Source organism: Phyllostomus discolor, chromosome 5, assembly GCF_004126475.2.
Source record: "Phyllostomus discolor isolate MPI-MPIP mPhyDis1 chromosome 5, mPhyDis1.pri.v3, whole genome shotgun sequence".
Taxonomy (NCBI): domain Eukaryota; kingdom Metazoa; phylum Chordata; class Mammalia; order Chiroptera; family Phyllostomidae; genus Phyllostomus; species Phyllostomus discolor.
The window spans coordinates 45,313,474-45,328,189 of record NC_040907.2 but is presented as its reverse complement, the minus strand read 5'-3'; the positions used below and the strand labels follow the sequence as shown (position 1 = coordinate 45,328,189).

At 34.4% G+C, this 14,716-nt stretch overlaps 1 protein-coding gene across 8 annotated transcripts in view; it reads left to right on the top strand.

The window, feature by feature from the left end:
- Positions 1 to 14,716, top strand: part of DOCK7 (dedicator of cytokinesis 7) — a 213,865-nt gene extending 199,149 nt beyond the window's left edge. For 3 of the 8 annotated variants that reach the window (XM_036026204.1, XM_036026202.1, XM_036026207.1), the window contains 7 exons: positions 3,516 to 3,641; positions 5,174 to 5,263; positions 5,338 to 5,592; positions 5,905 to 6,048; positions 7,224 to 7,330; positions 9,587 to 9,754; positions 12,592 to 14,716. In XM_036026204.1, the coding sequence (XP_035882097.1) occupies positions 3,516 to 3,641; positions 5,174 to 5,263; positions 5,338 to 5,592; positions 5,905 to 6,048; positions 7,224 to 7,330; positions 9,587 to 9,754; positions 12,592 to 12,634 (933 nt within the window). In that variant the 3' untranslated portion in view covers positions 12,635 to 14,716. Of the gene's footprint in view, positions 1 to 3,506; positions 3,642 to 5,173; positions 5,264 to 5,337; positions 5,593 to 5,904; positions 6,049 to 7,223; positions 7,331 to 9,586; positions 9,755 to 12,591 lie in introns of all 8 variants that reach the window. The other 5 variants (XM_036026205.1, XM_028512232.2, XM_036026206.1 and 2 more) reach the window with 3 other exon arrangements.

The following is a 14,716-nucleotide window of genomic DNA, read 5'->3' as shown; positions in this document are numbered from 1 at the left end:
ACAAATCCTCAAGGAAAACATCAGAGAAGTATAAGATGGTATATATACATATGTCCTAGTGTTTGTATACCAGTACAGAGTGTATGGATTATATAGCTTTAACAAGAACCTGGACTAAGGTGTCAAATATATTGGGATTTAACTCCCAGCTCCACCACAGTATGGTCTCCCAAGTGTGAAGTCAGACAAATTACTTTTCCTTATCCTAAAATAAAGTGGGAAATAATGCCCAGCTCAGTGTTGTGATAAAAATTGACATTATGCATATAAAGTGGGTAGCCAGTGTCTAGCATATGCTAAGTACTCAAAAATGTTGGAGATTATTACTTTTGTTATTACATTTATTGTTATCATCATCATTATTTTTACTATTACTTGAAATCCTAACATAATTTGGTTAATAAAATCTAAGAGGTTCCCAAGTTAAGATCTGTGGCTGAATAAACTGGTAAAAGTGAATATGTCCTTTAAGATGAATGTATCTAATAGAAGGGAAGGGAATTACCACTGTGTGAAATACTGGTGTGCCTATATGGAAATCAGTTAACTTGAAGGAAGGATAGTGGAAAATAATTGGGTGAGGATAAAATAAGTTATAGAAGTAATGTCATTGTGGAAGAATATAACCAGCTCAACAGAATGTTTCTTATGAAATACAGCTTTAAGAAACTAGAACAGCTTTAAGATACATTTGTCATAAGGTATTTCAACCACTAGAGACGTGGATGGATGAATAGGTGGATTTCCTTGTGTGGGACATAGTTTCATCACCCATAAGACTAGAATCAGTAAGTAGAACTGCTAACAAAGAATAAGTTGAAGTGTGGGAATGATGGAAAATTTTAAAAGAGTTTGTAACAGTAAGAGAAAATAATGTTAGAAAGACATAGGCTAGATTATAGGAAAGTGGATTTTTTAAAAATTCAGGGGAAAAACAGATATCATCCTGTAGTCCAAAACTCTGAAAAGGAAATTAAGATGAAGTGATGTTTTTCCTAAAGATGAAGCCATGTATTATGCTTTCATGAACCTGATAGAGTCAGTGGTTTGACACTAGAGACCTAAGTTGAAAATAAATTTACTCAGACTCTTAATGTTTCTTCCTTTGCTGCTTCCTCCTCCACTTTAGTATACACATTCATTTTCTCCCCCCCCCCCCCCTTTTTCAATTCCGGTAACTCCATATAGTTACCTCTATGATCTGCTTCACTCACACAGTCCACCTTCCTGTTCCCCAAACACATCAGGTAGGCTTCAGCCCTTGGGTCTTTGCACTGGCTCTATCCTCTGCCAGGAATCCACTTCTGCCGGAGATCCACATGAGTAACTCCCACTTCCTTCACGATGAGACCAATCTTGACCACTCTCTTTGTCTCTTTTGTTCATTGATTCATCACAAATGTCTAGAACAGTTTGCTGACACATAGTAGGCACTGAAATATGTGAGTGGATGGTTTGCCTTTCATACGTTCTGTTTTGTGACTTTGTATTTTTCTTTCTGTTCCTTCTTTCTCTGCTGCAACGTCCTTTCCTTTCCTCCCACGTCCACTCTTCAGTCTGTGAGTTGTAGAACCCAGTCTGTGTGTCACCTCCTTTGTGACCTGGCTCCAATAGGATTAATGTTTCTCAGTATAGCTTTTTGATTGTAGCACATAACCCTTTATTTTGTAATTATTTTAATACATTTTTTTACTCTTTTGAGGAGCCAAATCTTATTTTTATATTCCTTTTACTGATAAATTGTGGCTAACATATCATAACCACTCAGTGTCTTTCCTTGAACTGAGTGTTTATGTGGAAAGTAAACGGGTACTCAGTAGTTCAATTTTAAGATGCATTAATAAAACTTGAGCCCAGGTCCAGGGAAGCAGTGAGCCTCATTGATCAGATCAGATCTTACAGTAATGTATCTCTTTCTAAGATAATGCACTTTAAAAGGTGGCACTGAAAAACAAAAAAAAAAATGCAAACAGGATAGTGATTACTGTCATATGAAGATGATTGAGAACTGGGAAGTTTAGATAAAGGAAATAAATTGGCATAGCTATCTTTAAATATTTAAAAGGCTACAATATTAAAGATTTGAAATAGTGTTTTAAATTGAAAACCTCTGGAAGGAAATATTTTAATATATGTAGAAATATGTGTATGATATTTTTAAAAATAATCACAAATCATTAGTTTTCTCAAATAGCTCTTATTTTCCATGTAGTGCTTTCTTTGTTCATTGATTATTTCAAAATTTGCTATTATTTTACTGTTCCATTGGTGTGTTGATGCTTTTCATCATAAATTTGGTTGAATACATTTGATCTATCTAGAAAGATTTCTTTTGCTATAGAGATCAGTTAATTTTTATGTCTGTTAAATTTTGAAATAAAATCCCTTGTGAAAAACTTTAAATTATAAACCTCAAGTTTCTTTAACTCCAAAGACAAAGAAAACTACTTCTTCTAGACAAAAATGTGGGGTATATTTAGTCACTGTATTCTCTCTTTTTTTGGTATTAAAAAACTGGTAAATGAAGGATCAGAGTTCCCCATTTTGCTTAGTTATCTGACACTTGTGAATTATTTTACATGCCTTTTCAATAAAGAACTCAATATAGGAAAAATAAGAGACAGATTAGGCTTAAATACTTATGTGTCTTTGTATGTAGGAGCCTCTGGAATATCTTTGTATCTACATTGAAAGAATTGCATAAGAAGCTTCCAACTGTTTGATCTTTATTGAAGGAATTTGTTTCCAAGTGTGTAAAAGTAACTTAGTGTACTTCATACTTGAAATGAATGTGTGCTTAATGTATGCAGTGGGCGGTTTGGGGACTTTAGAATAACCAGCTCTTCGCAATTTTTTTTTCCTTTATCTTTCAGTCTTACGTTTCCCCGTTTGTATTCCCTCCTTAGTTACTCGTCTAAACAAAAATACTTTTATTAGCACAGGGATGCTGATTGTAAACTTTTGCTTTAGCGCTTCTGGATGGTCTGGACGTTTACTGACCGTTTTTCTCTGTGTCAGTGCTATACTTGGCTCCTGACTTTTATGGTCTGATTTAATATATGTAAAGAGATTATATAAGGCTGTTAACTAAAGATGTTAGTGTTTTTATGTAGTATGCTCTAATTTCAGGACTGTTAAGACACAGTTTATATTATACCAAGCGTCTTTTTTTGCAACAAGGAAAAAAGTGAATTTGTTTCAAATGTATAGACTTAAAACATAAACCAACATGAAGTAGTCACTTGGTACAAACCTTCAAAATCATATACCATATGTGATTTATCCACTTGGTGAGAGCCCAATTACATAATGCTATTTGTTAGAAATAATGAAAAAAGAAAGATGATTTGCTTTGTTTTTACCTTCATTTGAGAAAAAATAAAATATTGTAAATTTGAATTAAACCTTTTTGCCATGTTTCGGGAATGTTATACTACAGTAATTTAAACATAATGTGAGAAACAAAAAGACTTCATATTAAAGTTTCTTTATTTTCCTAAACCTAGGATGGTAAGCGGATGTTTGGCACCTATTTTCGTGTTGGTTTTTATGGAACCAAGTTCGGGGATTTGGACGAACAGGAATTTGTTTACAAGGAGCCCGCCATAACCAAACTTGCAGAGATCTCCCACAGGCTGGAGGTGAATGCCACGGTGGTTCATAAAATGTTGCCTTTAATTTGCAACGATGAATAGACTTTCCTATTCAGATCTATTCTTTTAATAATCCAGATCCTGCCAAATAAACTGCTCCTTTAGATTATAAGGAATTTCAACAAGTACAATATACTCTTTTAAATATTTCAAATCTTTTATGGCAACGATAAAAATAATATTCTTTATGTTTTAAGACTATTTTCACACATTTTAGAAATCCCTATACCTTTCAGAATTACTGTGCTTTATGGAGAAATGTATATGGTGTTGTCCACATTTTGTAGAAAAAGGCATAAGGAATTAAGTAACAACTAATGATGAAACTAGAACCCAAAAAAACTTCTGACCCAAGAGCTTTATCTTTTTGGCTTAAGCAATTTCCAGTGAGACATCTTTAAAACTTAAAAGCATGAAATCACACCTTGAAAACACTTCTTAGGACCCCTTAACTTTCACATATAAAGTTTCTCAATTCCACCATAAATGATTAATTTTCATTCTTATTAGGCTAAGCAATCTTTTCTGCTATAATGGTCCTTCTAACCTTTCTCTACTCTTGTCACTCAGAATGTGCTTCAGGAACCAGAAGAGTTGGCATTACCTGGGAGACTGTTTGAAATGCAGAATCTCAGGCCCTATCCCAGACCTTTTAAATCATAATCTGCATTTTAACAAGATCCCTAGGTGATTTTTATTCACATAAGAGCTTGAAAAACACTGCTCTAGGCTTGTTTTTATTCTCAGCTGATGTTATCAATAATTTCTTGAATATTTTATTCTTATCTGTGACCTTATTGGGCTCTGCTTCCGTAGATTGACTTAAACTGTGACTTTTTGTTTTTCAGAGACTAGGTAAGTCTTGGGAAATAGTAATTGAGACATGATTTCTCAAACTTAACCATAAAAATTATCTTTGGGGGAAGAGTAGGGTTTCTCCTTTGAAGATTCAGATTTAATTTTTCCTTTTGAATAGCTCCATTCATTGCCCATGCTGCTACTCAATGTCATGTGGAACAGTCCATACATTCATGACCTAGGGTTGCCTTTTCAAAATCTAAACCCGTATGAAACTTTACCAGATTAGTGTTTTTATTTGAAAATTCTGGAACACTGCATTAAATCATTCATGAATGCTAGTTCATTGACCCATGTCTACAAGAAATCAGGCCACATTAATCTCAGTAAAAGATCCTGTACATCAGAGATGCTCAGTTTCTTTGTCTCTGCTTTCTGTTCCCTCTTTGTTTTTCTTAAGGAGCCTCCTGTGGAATCCCATATTTTTGTTGAAGAAAATTGTTGTTTTCTTCTACTGTTTATTTAAAGAGAGTACATAGGGATAATATCAAATAAATAAATATCGAATGAAATTGGGCTAATTTGCAGGCTAACTACATTTACTCGTAGTTGTTAACATGGTTGTACAGACACTAATTTTGCTCAGGAGTTTTTCTCAGAGGCCTTCTCTAGTCTCTAATACTGTTAACTTCATGTAAAAGATTTCTTTTTCTTTATTGTAGGGATTTTATGGAGAAAGATTTGGAGAGGATGTGGTTGAAGTAATCAAAGATTCTAATCCTGTAGACAAGTGTAAATTAGACCCTAACAAGGTATGGTTGATTGGACTGTAATGACATACAGGCACAGCTTTGAGGCTCTGTGATTTAACTGTGAGAAAATGAAGGACTTTTTCCTTTCCCAGGCATATATTCAGATTACCTACGTGGAGCCATACTTTGACACATATGAGATGAAGGACAGAATTACATATTTTGACAAAAACTATAATCTTCGCCGTTTCATGTATTGTACACCCTTTACTTTAGACGGTCGTGCCCATGGGGAACTTCATGAACAATTCAAACGAAAGACCATTCTGACTACTTCTCATGCTTTTCCTTATATTAAGACAAGGGTCAATGTTACTCATAAAGAAGAGGTAAGTTCACAAACGAGGAAACGGAATTGGTGAAACAAATACACGTGAGAACAATCACGTGCCACCCTTCACGTGCTTACATACTAGAACTTTACTCATTTTTGAGTCGTTAACTTTAAACTTCTTTCCTAAGTCCCTAGTTCACCCTCAGCTTTTTACTTTGTTTTTCATTAAGGCATCCAAAGTATGGGATTTATTATTAGATGACAGTTTATAATTGGTCTCCAATGTTTGTCTTATTTTAGCTGATTGAATTTAAAGCTCATTAAATAGTTTCCAGTACAGTGACCTAATAGATGTCATTTTATCCAGATCATCTTAACACCAATTGAAGTTGCTATCGAAGACATGCAGAAAAAGACACAGGAGTTGGCATTTGCTACACATCAGGATCCCGCAGATCCCAAAATGCTTCAGATGGTACTCCAGGGATCTGTAGGCACGACTGTGAATCAAGTTAGTGCATTCTGCTGGTACTCTTTGATTTCAGTTATAAATTGAATTTGGAATGATTTTACTTTTACATTTTACAAAGATCTCAAATAAGAGCCAAAGCAATTGAAAAAGATAGTGTTTTCAACTGGTTGCAAAAGACTCTGAAAGTATAAATGAAGGTAAACTAAAAAACAAAAATACTTAGTATAATCTCAGTTGTAAAGGTTTCACGCCTGCCCTCTGTACCACCTGTGTTTTTCCATCTACCTGCCTCCTTCCATTAAGAAGGAATTCACTCTAAATAGCCTTTCCTTTCAAAGCTTGTACTGAAAGAATGTACTCTCAAATGGAGCGTTCATTTTCAGAGCCACATACGTGCATGTGAACACCTGCTCTCTTAGACACGCCCTGATGTTATTTTCTCTGGATCTCCACGATGAACTGTAAGGAGTAAATAAATAATGTGGAATCATTTTGAAATTTTTAATACTGTATGTACATGAAATATAATATTGTTGATTTTTCATATGTAGATTAGAAGGCACCCCCATTATCTCTTTACTGGTGATTGGGGACTATTCCAGGGTAAGGGAAAATCCAGACAGGCTTCAAGTAAGATTTTGCATAATATGTCTTACCCTATTTTTTAAGTTAGAGGAACAAAGGCAAAAACTGAAGCGAACATTTTAAGACCTTTACCCCCTAAGACATACATGATTTGGAGACTTTACCTCCAAATAATATAACTTGCAAAAGATTATCCTTTTTAATCCACAGTTTGGGGAACACATTTGGAATACTGAGGAAATGTTTCAGGAAATGAAGTCTAATAATCTGGATTAACAATAGACTACCAATAGCCCAACGACTTTTACATCGAGGATAAATTAAAGAATGTAAAAAATACAAGGCAGCATACATTAATGCATACAATAGCCATTCCTTGAGCTCCTACTCTTCTTTGAAAAATGCACTAATAAATTAATTTAAATGCAGTAGGCAAGAACATAGATTTGACATTAGGAAAAACTGTTGTAAAAACATATTGCCAGACTCTGAAGAGTTTTAATGGAGGCACAGACATACGTGCATTAAGTTTAAATGCAGCCATCTCAGTGCTAAGAAAACTCATTCAGGTAACTGCTATCTCTAGGATTTCAGAGAAAACAAAACACACCTCTTCTTTTATTTTACAGGGACCTTTGGAAGTTGCCCAGGTTTTCCTATCTGAAATACCCAGTGACCCAAAACTCTTCAGGCATCATAATAAACTGCGACTGTGCTTCAAAGATTTTACTAAAAGGTATTCAAGGTTTCCTACATAAAGATCTTCACATTGAGAATGTCCAAAACCACAGTGCAAGGGTCTTAAGGGACAATTGAAAAGAGAAAATGTGGGAAAGTGGTTGACAGTAAACAATAGTCTGTGTATTTCTCCAGTTACTTAAATCTTTAAATGCTTTTTTAAAAATATATTTTATTGATTATGCTATTACAGTTGTCCCATTTCCCCCCCTTATTCCCCTCCACCCTGTACACCCTCTCCCACCCACATTCCCCCCTTTAGTTCGTGTCCATGGGTCATACTTATAAGTTCTTTAGCTTCTACATTTCCCATACTATTCTTACCCTCCCCCTGTCTATTTTCTATCTACCATCTATGCTACTTATTCTCCGTGCCTTTTCCCCCCTCTCCTCCTCCCACTCCCCTGTTGCTAACCCTCCAGGTGATCTCCATTTCTGTGGTTCTGTTCCTGTTCTAGTTGTTCGCTTAGTTTGTTTTTGTTTTAGGTGTGGTTGTTAATATGTGAGTTTGCTGTCTTTTTACCATTCATATTTTCTATCTTCTTTTTCTTAGATAAGTCCCTTTAACATTTCACACAATGAGGGCTTGATGATGATCTTTAAATGTTTTCTTCATATTATTTTAATTTTCTGCAGAGGCCTTGTATAGCTTTTGATTTATTCCTTGGTATTCCATACTTTTGTTTTTGGTTACTGGTATTTTTAAATTTTAAAAATTTGGTTTACTGACGTACAGAAACACATTTGAATTTTATATATTTTACGTGGTAATATTGCCAAACTCACTTGTTAATTCTAAAAATCAATCTGTAGGACATTTTCCACAGTGATGTTTAGGAACTTTGGCACCATGTTAACCAGTAATAGTAGCAGAGGCACCATTTCCTTGCTCCTGATCTGAAAGGAAATGCTTTACCACTAAGTGTAATTAATGTTTACTTCAGGGTGTTTTTGTAGATGTTGTAATTAAATTAAAGATGCTCCCACCTATTTGTAGTTAAAAGTTTTTATCGTAACAAATTTAAAACTTTTATCAAATGGGGGGGTGTGTATGTGTGATATTTGGTAAAACAGTTTCCTACTATTTTACTTGAGTTTACAGCTGTTTTTATGGGTGAGATTGAATTTCCATTTTTTTCTTATAGTCTCCACTAGGTTTTGGTATCCAAACCTTGAAAAATGAGTTGCAAGCTCTTCTCAGGAATACTTTTTTGTTTTCCCCTATACTCTGGATTTTTTTTATATATATATACATACTGCGAAGTAATTGTTGCATTGGGATTATCTGTCCTTACAGTTTTGGTAGAATTTACATGTTGGTTTCTCTGTGGATAGATTCTTGATTTGACTGATTTGACGTATTTGATGGTTTTAGGATTATTCATGTTTTTTCTTAGGTCTGTTTTCATAAATTATATTAATCTACAAAAGTATCATTTCAGGTTTGTGTTAAATTGTACATATTCTCTGTACCTTTATAAACCTGACCTTATGTCTCATTTTTCATTTCTAGCAGGAGGTAATTAGCCTTCCTCATTTAATCTTGCCAGCACTTCTTTTATTTCCAAAGAACAGCTTTTGTATGTGTTGATGTAAAGCCATCATACTTTTAAATTTATTTCCTGCCTTATACTTCCAGTTTATTCTGTTCTTTTTAGGTTGCTTAGCTCTTCACTTTTCACTGTTTTTCTAATATAAGCATTTAGGGCTATACATTTTCATCTGGGCATCACTTTAGCTACGTTCTGTAAGTAGTGATACACACACACACACACACACACTGTCTTTTCGTATCCCTTTCATTTATCCATCAGAGTCCAGATATTTTTTCTTCAATCTCTGAATAAAGTGTTCAGGAGCTATTCATTTAAGAAACATTTATTTGAACACAGGCAAACCGCTTTGCCAGATGCCTTCAGTGCCTCCTGGATGAGTATGGTTATATCCCTTAAAGAGCTTTTAGTTCAGTGGTGATATGTGAGAAACAAAATGGCTTCAGATTTAACATTTAAAAATATATAATTTTCATTGAATAAAAATATGTAATTTTAATTAAATGAAAACTAGAAGTGAATGTTAATTTTTAAGGAACTCAGCTGATCATCTGTTCCCTTTTTTAAACCTGATACAAGGCAGGATATTTAACATCCAACCAGGAAACTGAATGTCTTCATCATGGTAAAAATATATATTTATCACTAAGCCCTCAAACTATGCCAGAAGAAATTTTTTGACAGCACACTATTTTTTCTAGGTGTGAGGATGCCTTAAGAAAAAATAAGAGCTTAATTGGACCAGATCAAAAAGAATATCAAAGGGAACTGGAAAGAAATTATCATCGTCTTAAAGAGGCGCTGCAGCCTCTGATAAACAGAAAGATCCCTCAGTTATATAAGGCGATATTACCTATCACCTGCCACAGGTATGCTTATTTTTCTGTTATTTTGGACATGTTCATAAAAATAAAATCTTGAATTATTTAATAGTGAGTTGGTATAACTCATACTACATGGTTTCAGACATCGTGTCTCCTGATAGGTTCAGCCAGTATAAACCCTTTATCATTTCTACCTGAATCATCCTCCAGGATAAGTCAGTTCTTTCTGTAATTCAAGATCACAAAGTACTCATGGTAACCAGGATGCCACACATGATAAGTTTGGCCTCTTAAAACTATTTCTTTTAAAGTCCTGTCACATTTTCTGGTATTTTTGTGGAAGAATTCACTGGAACATATCAAGAGCCAAGCACTTACTTCTCTCAGCCCTGACACTGAATAGTATGCAGTTTGTATTAAAACAGGTAACCCCATTGAATATCAAGAAGGCTTCAATGCTTTTCTCTACTTTCTAAGTGTGAAGAAAGTTAGAAATGAAATAACTTGGAATTTTCTACAACTGATACTAGTTGTACTTGAGCAGGTAATTTAATCCAATTTTTAGATTTCTCTAAAATTATTACCCTTAAAAGGGTTGTTTACATGTCATTTCTTACATAAAATGATGTGTAAATTTGCAAAGATAGTGCTTAACATTTTGCTTTTTAGCACCTGAGTTCTGGAGAGGGCATCCTAACTGCTAAAGATAAATTGCTTTTTTTTTCATCTTGAAATCCAAATGTATATGAAACTTGAATTTTTGTGGCACCAGTAGTTTCCCACCCTTTTCTTTGCATTAGTAACAGTGAAGCCACTAAGTTCTACTTACCTGATTAATATTTGGAAGGCCTTTGAAATTGCTTATAAGAAAACAATGAAAATACACTCTATAATATACCACAAAAAAAGTTAAACTGGCTATTTGATCATCTGGGAATTAGTCCTTGTTCCTCAGTAATCTTTGTGTACCTCTAGACCTCTGGAAAAAAGCATACATTCATTCAAAAAACCGTCTACTAAGTGCCTGCTGTATGTCATGCCCCCTACAGGAAGCATGTAGATTATCTGAATTTACTCCACAATCTCCAAGAACAGAGACCACAGGGCCTGTTTCAGATCCTTCCTGTGGCAAAATATTGTTTTGCTTCCATAATCCTATACTGATGCAAGTGCAGTAGGTGATTCCTCTTCAGATTATCAGTGGAAGCAACACTAATCCCCTCCACTTCTTCAGTTGTTATCAAATTTCTGCCTCCTTGATGCCTCTGACCCCTCCACCGATCTTACACTCTGGTTAAGGGTCCTGGGATGAGTGGGCCAGCCCACTCCCTGAGGTAGTTGGGCAATTCCAAATGCCCTTCTCACTTTCTTCCAGTCTCGCCAACCCTTTGCAGTGGAAGGACATTATTCTTCCTATCTGAATGAAACCTTCCCTTACACGATTATCCTCAGTTTTGCCTTCTCTATGATCTCATTATGGTCAGTCCTCCAAACTTTTTAGTTCTTAATGTTCGCAGTTTTTTGGAATTTGGAAAAGCTCTTTTCTTGTGAAAGTAGCTTTTAATACTACTACTTTCCCTGGACCCAAAAAACCACACTTGGAGATTCAAAGGGGAACATGATTTTTTGTACCTGCCCTCTCTCCTTTCCTAGAGATTGTAAATCTTAGAGCTTAGCCTTAATAGCAGGAAGGATAAGCAAAGAAATTAAGAATTAAGGAAAATATATTGAGGTATTGAGGAATATTACTCTTCACTATTAACATCTTCAGAGCTTAGAAAATAAAACTTAAAATGTTTATTTTGCTGATTTACAAAATCTGGATTATAAAGTATTGAGGTAGTGGCTCTCAAAGTGTGATCTGGGACCCCTGTGGGAAGGGGTCCCTGAGACCCTTTCAGGAGGTTCCTGAGTCAAATCGAGTTTTCTATTCATACCAAATATTATTTGCCTTTTCACTGTCATTCTCTTGAGAGTAGTGGTTTTCCAGATACTGTATGCAACATGACTTTGTAAAAGATGAGAATCTAGGTCTTCTATTAAGGCAGACATTAAATATGTAAGCATGCCACTCCTAAAATATTTTGCAAGTTATTTTTAATAAACAATGCTACTTATGTAATGGGTTATTTTGTAAAATAATTTGAATTGAATTTTTCTTAGTTTTAATTTCTAATATGGTATCTGTAATCCACATGAAAGCTTCCTGGGGCCCTCAGTTTTTAGGAGTAAAAAGTTTGAGCACTACTCATTTAAGAGTTAGAATTTAATGTTGTAAATAAAAACTACCTGTCTTTTGCCTTTTAACAACCGCAAAGAAAAAAATTATTTCCTGAAACCTATCCCATTATCCCTTAGTTCCTTGTTTTATTTATATCTAATGCATTTATTGGACAAGTAAATAAATGATCAATACATTTGGTAAAATGGTTACTGTAATTTATTTTTAATCTAGAAAAGTCTGAGCCAAAATATCTATAAGGCAGAGCAACTTGAAAAGTTACTAATAACTTTGATACCAAAAAGTTTTAAGATTATTAAGTTTTTTATCACAAAGCTTTAACTCTGGCGGGAAAAAGAAGAAAAACCTATTTTAAAAAAAGATTTTATTTACTCAATTTTTAGACAGAGGGGAAGAGGGAGAAAGAGAGAGAGAAGCATCAATGTGTTGTTGCCTCTGGCGTGCCCCCCCACCGGCCCCCCCACCCCCCAACCCAGGCATGTGCCCTGAGAATCGAATCCACCACCCTTTGATTTGCAGGCTGGCGCTCAATCAATCCACTGAGCCATACCAGCAGGGTGTGGCTTTACTTAAGAAGTAAAATCTATTTTAAGAATATGTGCAAGATTTGTTCACTTACATCCTTTAATTTTCTTCCCAGAGATTCCTTCAGTCGAATGAGCCTGCGCAAAATGGATCTCTAAAATAAACACACTTGTTTTATTCATTTGAAAAGAGCCACATATTCAACATTGAGTGCGAAAAGATCTGTTGAAAAATAAGACTTGGGATTTAATTCTGGAAATTACAGCATTAATTTACTCAATGAAGAATGCAGTGGCCCAAACAATATCAAATGTAGATTGTTGAAGTTTGAGAATCATGGCTATGGCTTCTAATGTTCTGGTAATATGCTGTTATCTTTTTTAAAAGGCATTTTAATGACTCAAAGGTACACTTACACGTTTACCATTATTTATACCATAGCTGATGTTAAATTTATTTACTTTAAGTTTGTATTTTTTAATTTATATTACCATTTATAGATTCATTTTGGAACCGTGTTAAATGTAGTAATGCATATTTTAAAGGTACTATTAAATATGTGAACATTTACACTAATTTTACTGAGTGGAACTTTAAAGAATTTATTGACAAAGGCAGAGAATAAGTTAGAGTTGATTCAAGAACCAGTTAAAAAACTAGCAAAATGAAAATAAAAATTGTTACTATATGGCCCAAGTCCCAAATTAAGTGAATAAATTAATGGGTAAAGATACTGATAACTGGTTTGTGAAGTCTAAAAAACTGGTTTCTAAGCTGTTTTCCATGTGGACACCAAGAGGGGGCAGGTTTTGAATAAATTGCAAAAATAACTTCAAGTACTGAGAAAGCTAATACCATTGATGGTAACTTGATCTTTGACTCTCAACCTTATTATACTGATGATGGTGGTATGAACTCAATGACTCCTGTTTCAAATTAAACAATCCTGGCATCAGTTTTGTGATTTAAACTGTTAAATTAGATATCTGCCTTAAAGCTGTTACATCACCATAAAAATAAATTATTTAATTTTAATCTACCAGCTGAGGTTATATTTTTTGAAACTTGTATAAATCTTACAGAGTACATGTAAAATTGTTTTAACTGAAATTAAGAACCAATTTAAAATAACTTCATAAAAAACTTAATGCAAAAATTTTTTTGGAAGTATATCTCAATTACTTGGCAAGTTTTTCCAAGAGCGCATTCATGATTCCTGGAAATGTTTTGAACAGTGTTTCCTCCTTTGTGTAGTATAGCACATAGCCATTTTTAATCTATTTCTTTGATCTCCTGACCAGTTACATGAATCACTTAGAACTTAAATCAGATTTAGGAGTGCCTTCATTCTGTAGTTGGTACTGAAAATAAGAGCTCCAACACATCTGATTCCTCCAAGTGCAGAGGTGATCAGAGCACATAGGTGAGGTGGCAGTGATATCTACCTCCTGCAGCCTACATTTAAAACAGGCAATTATCTCAAGATTACTCTTGTCTACATCATTTCAAAGACTGAATTATGAAAAGGCTTTTATTCAGATGAGTCAACAGTGTTGGTCCACAAGGGTTAACAGAGGACTCAGAAAGGTATAACATGTTTGGGGACAAAGGATCCAGATGAACAAAAAGGAAAGGCAGGAGTTAAGAATGGAAACTCATTAAAGCAAAGAAGGTAACATACTCTCTTCCTGGTAGATGTAAGGGAGAATAGTAAATCCCTAGGTCATCTCTCATGAGATTACATTTATGTAAGAGTTTGCAGTTTCACATCAATCTCAGTGACAGTATCAAGAACTTTAATGATTTAATTATCATGCATTACTAATTATTTTCTGACAACTCAGGAGAGGCTTCCTCTTATTAAAACATTGGTATACTGAACACTTGGCAACTTATCATATACTTCAAAGTTTCTTTAAACTTTCTCCCATCAGGAATCTATACTAGTCATTAACCTTGGCTATCCCTTTAGAATATTAGCCCAGGCTGTACCCTAGAACTTATCATTATCGGAAGCTTACACGTAGTGTTCAAGGCTATTTCTTTTTAAAAGTTCCATTAATGACTCAATGTAGAAAGAGGTAAGCACCACGACTTTATCATACATTGTGGAAAGACATTTAACTATTAACTAATTCAATGAGTTGACAGGTAGTCTTATTTATTGAAATGGGGTAAAAGTCTTATTCCAATAGCATATAACTGATCACTTACCAATTTAGTATATTTAAAATGAAAAT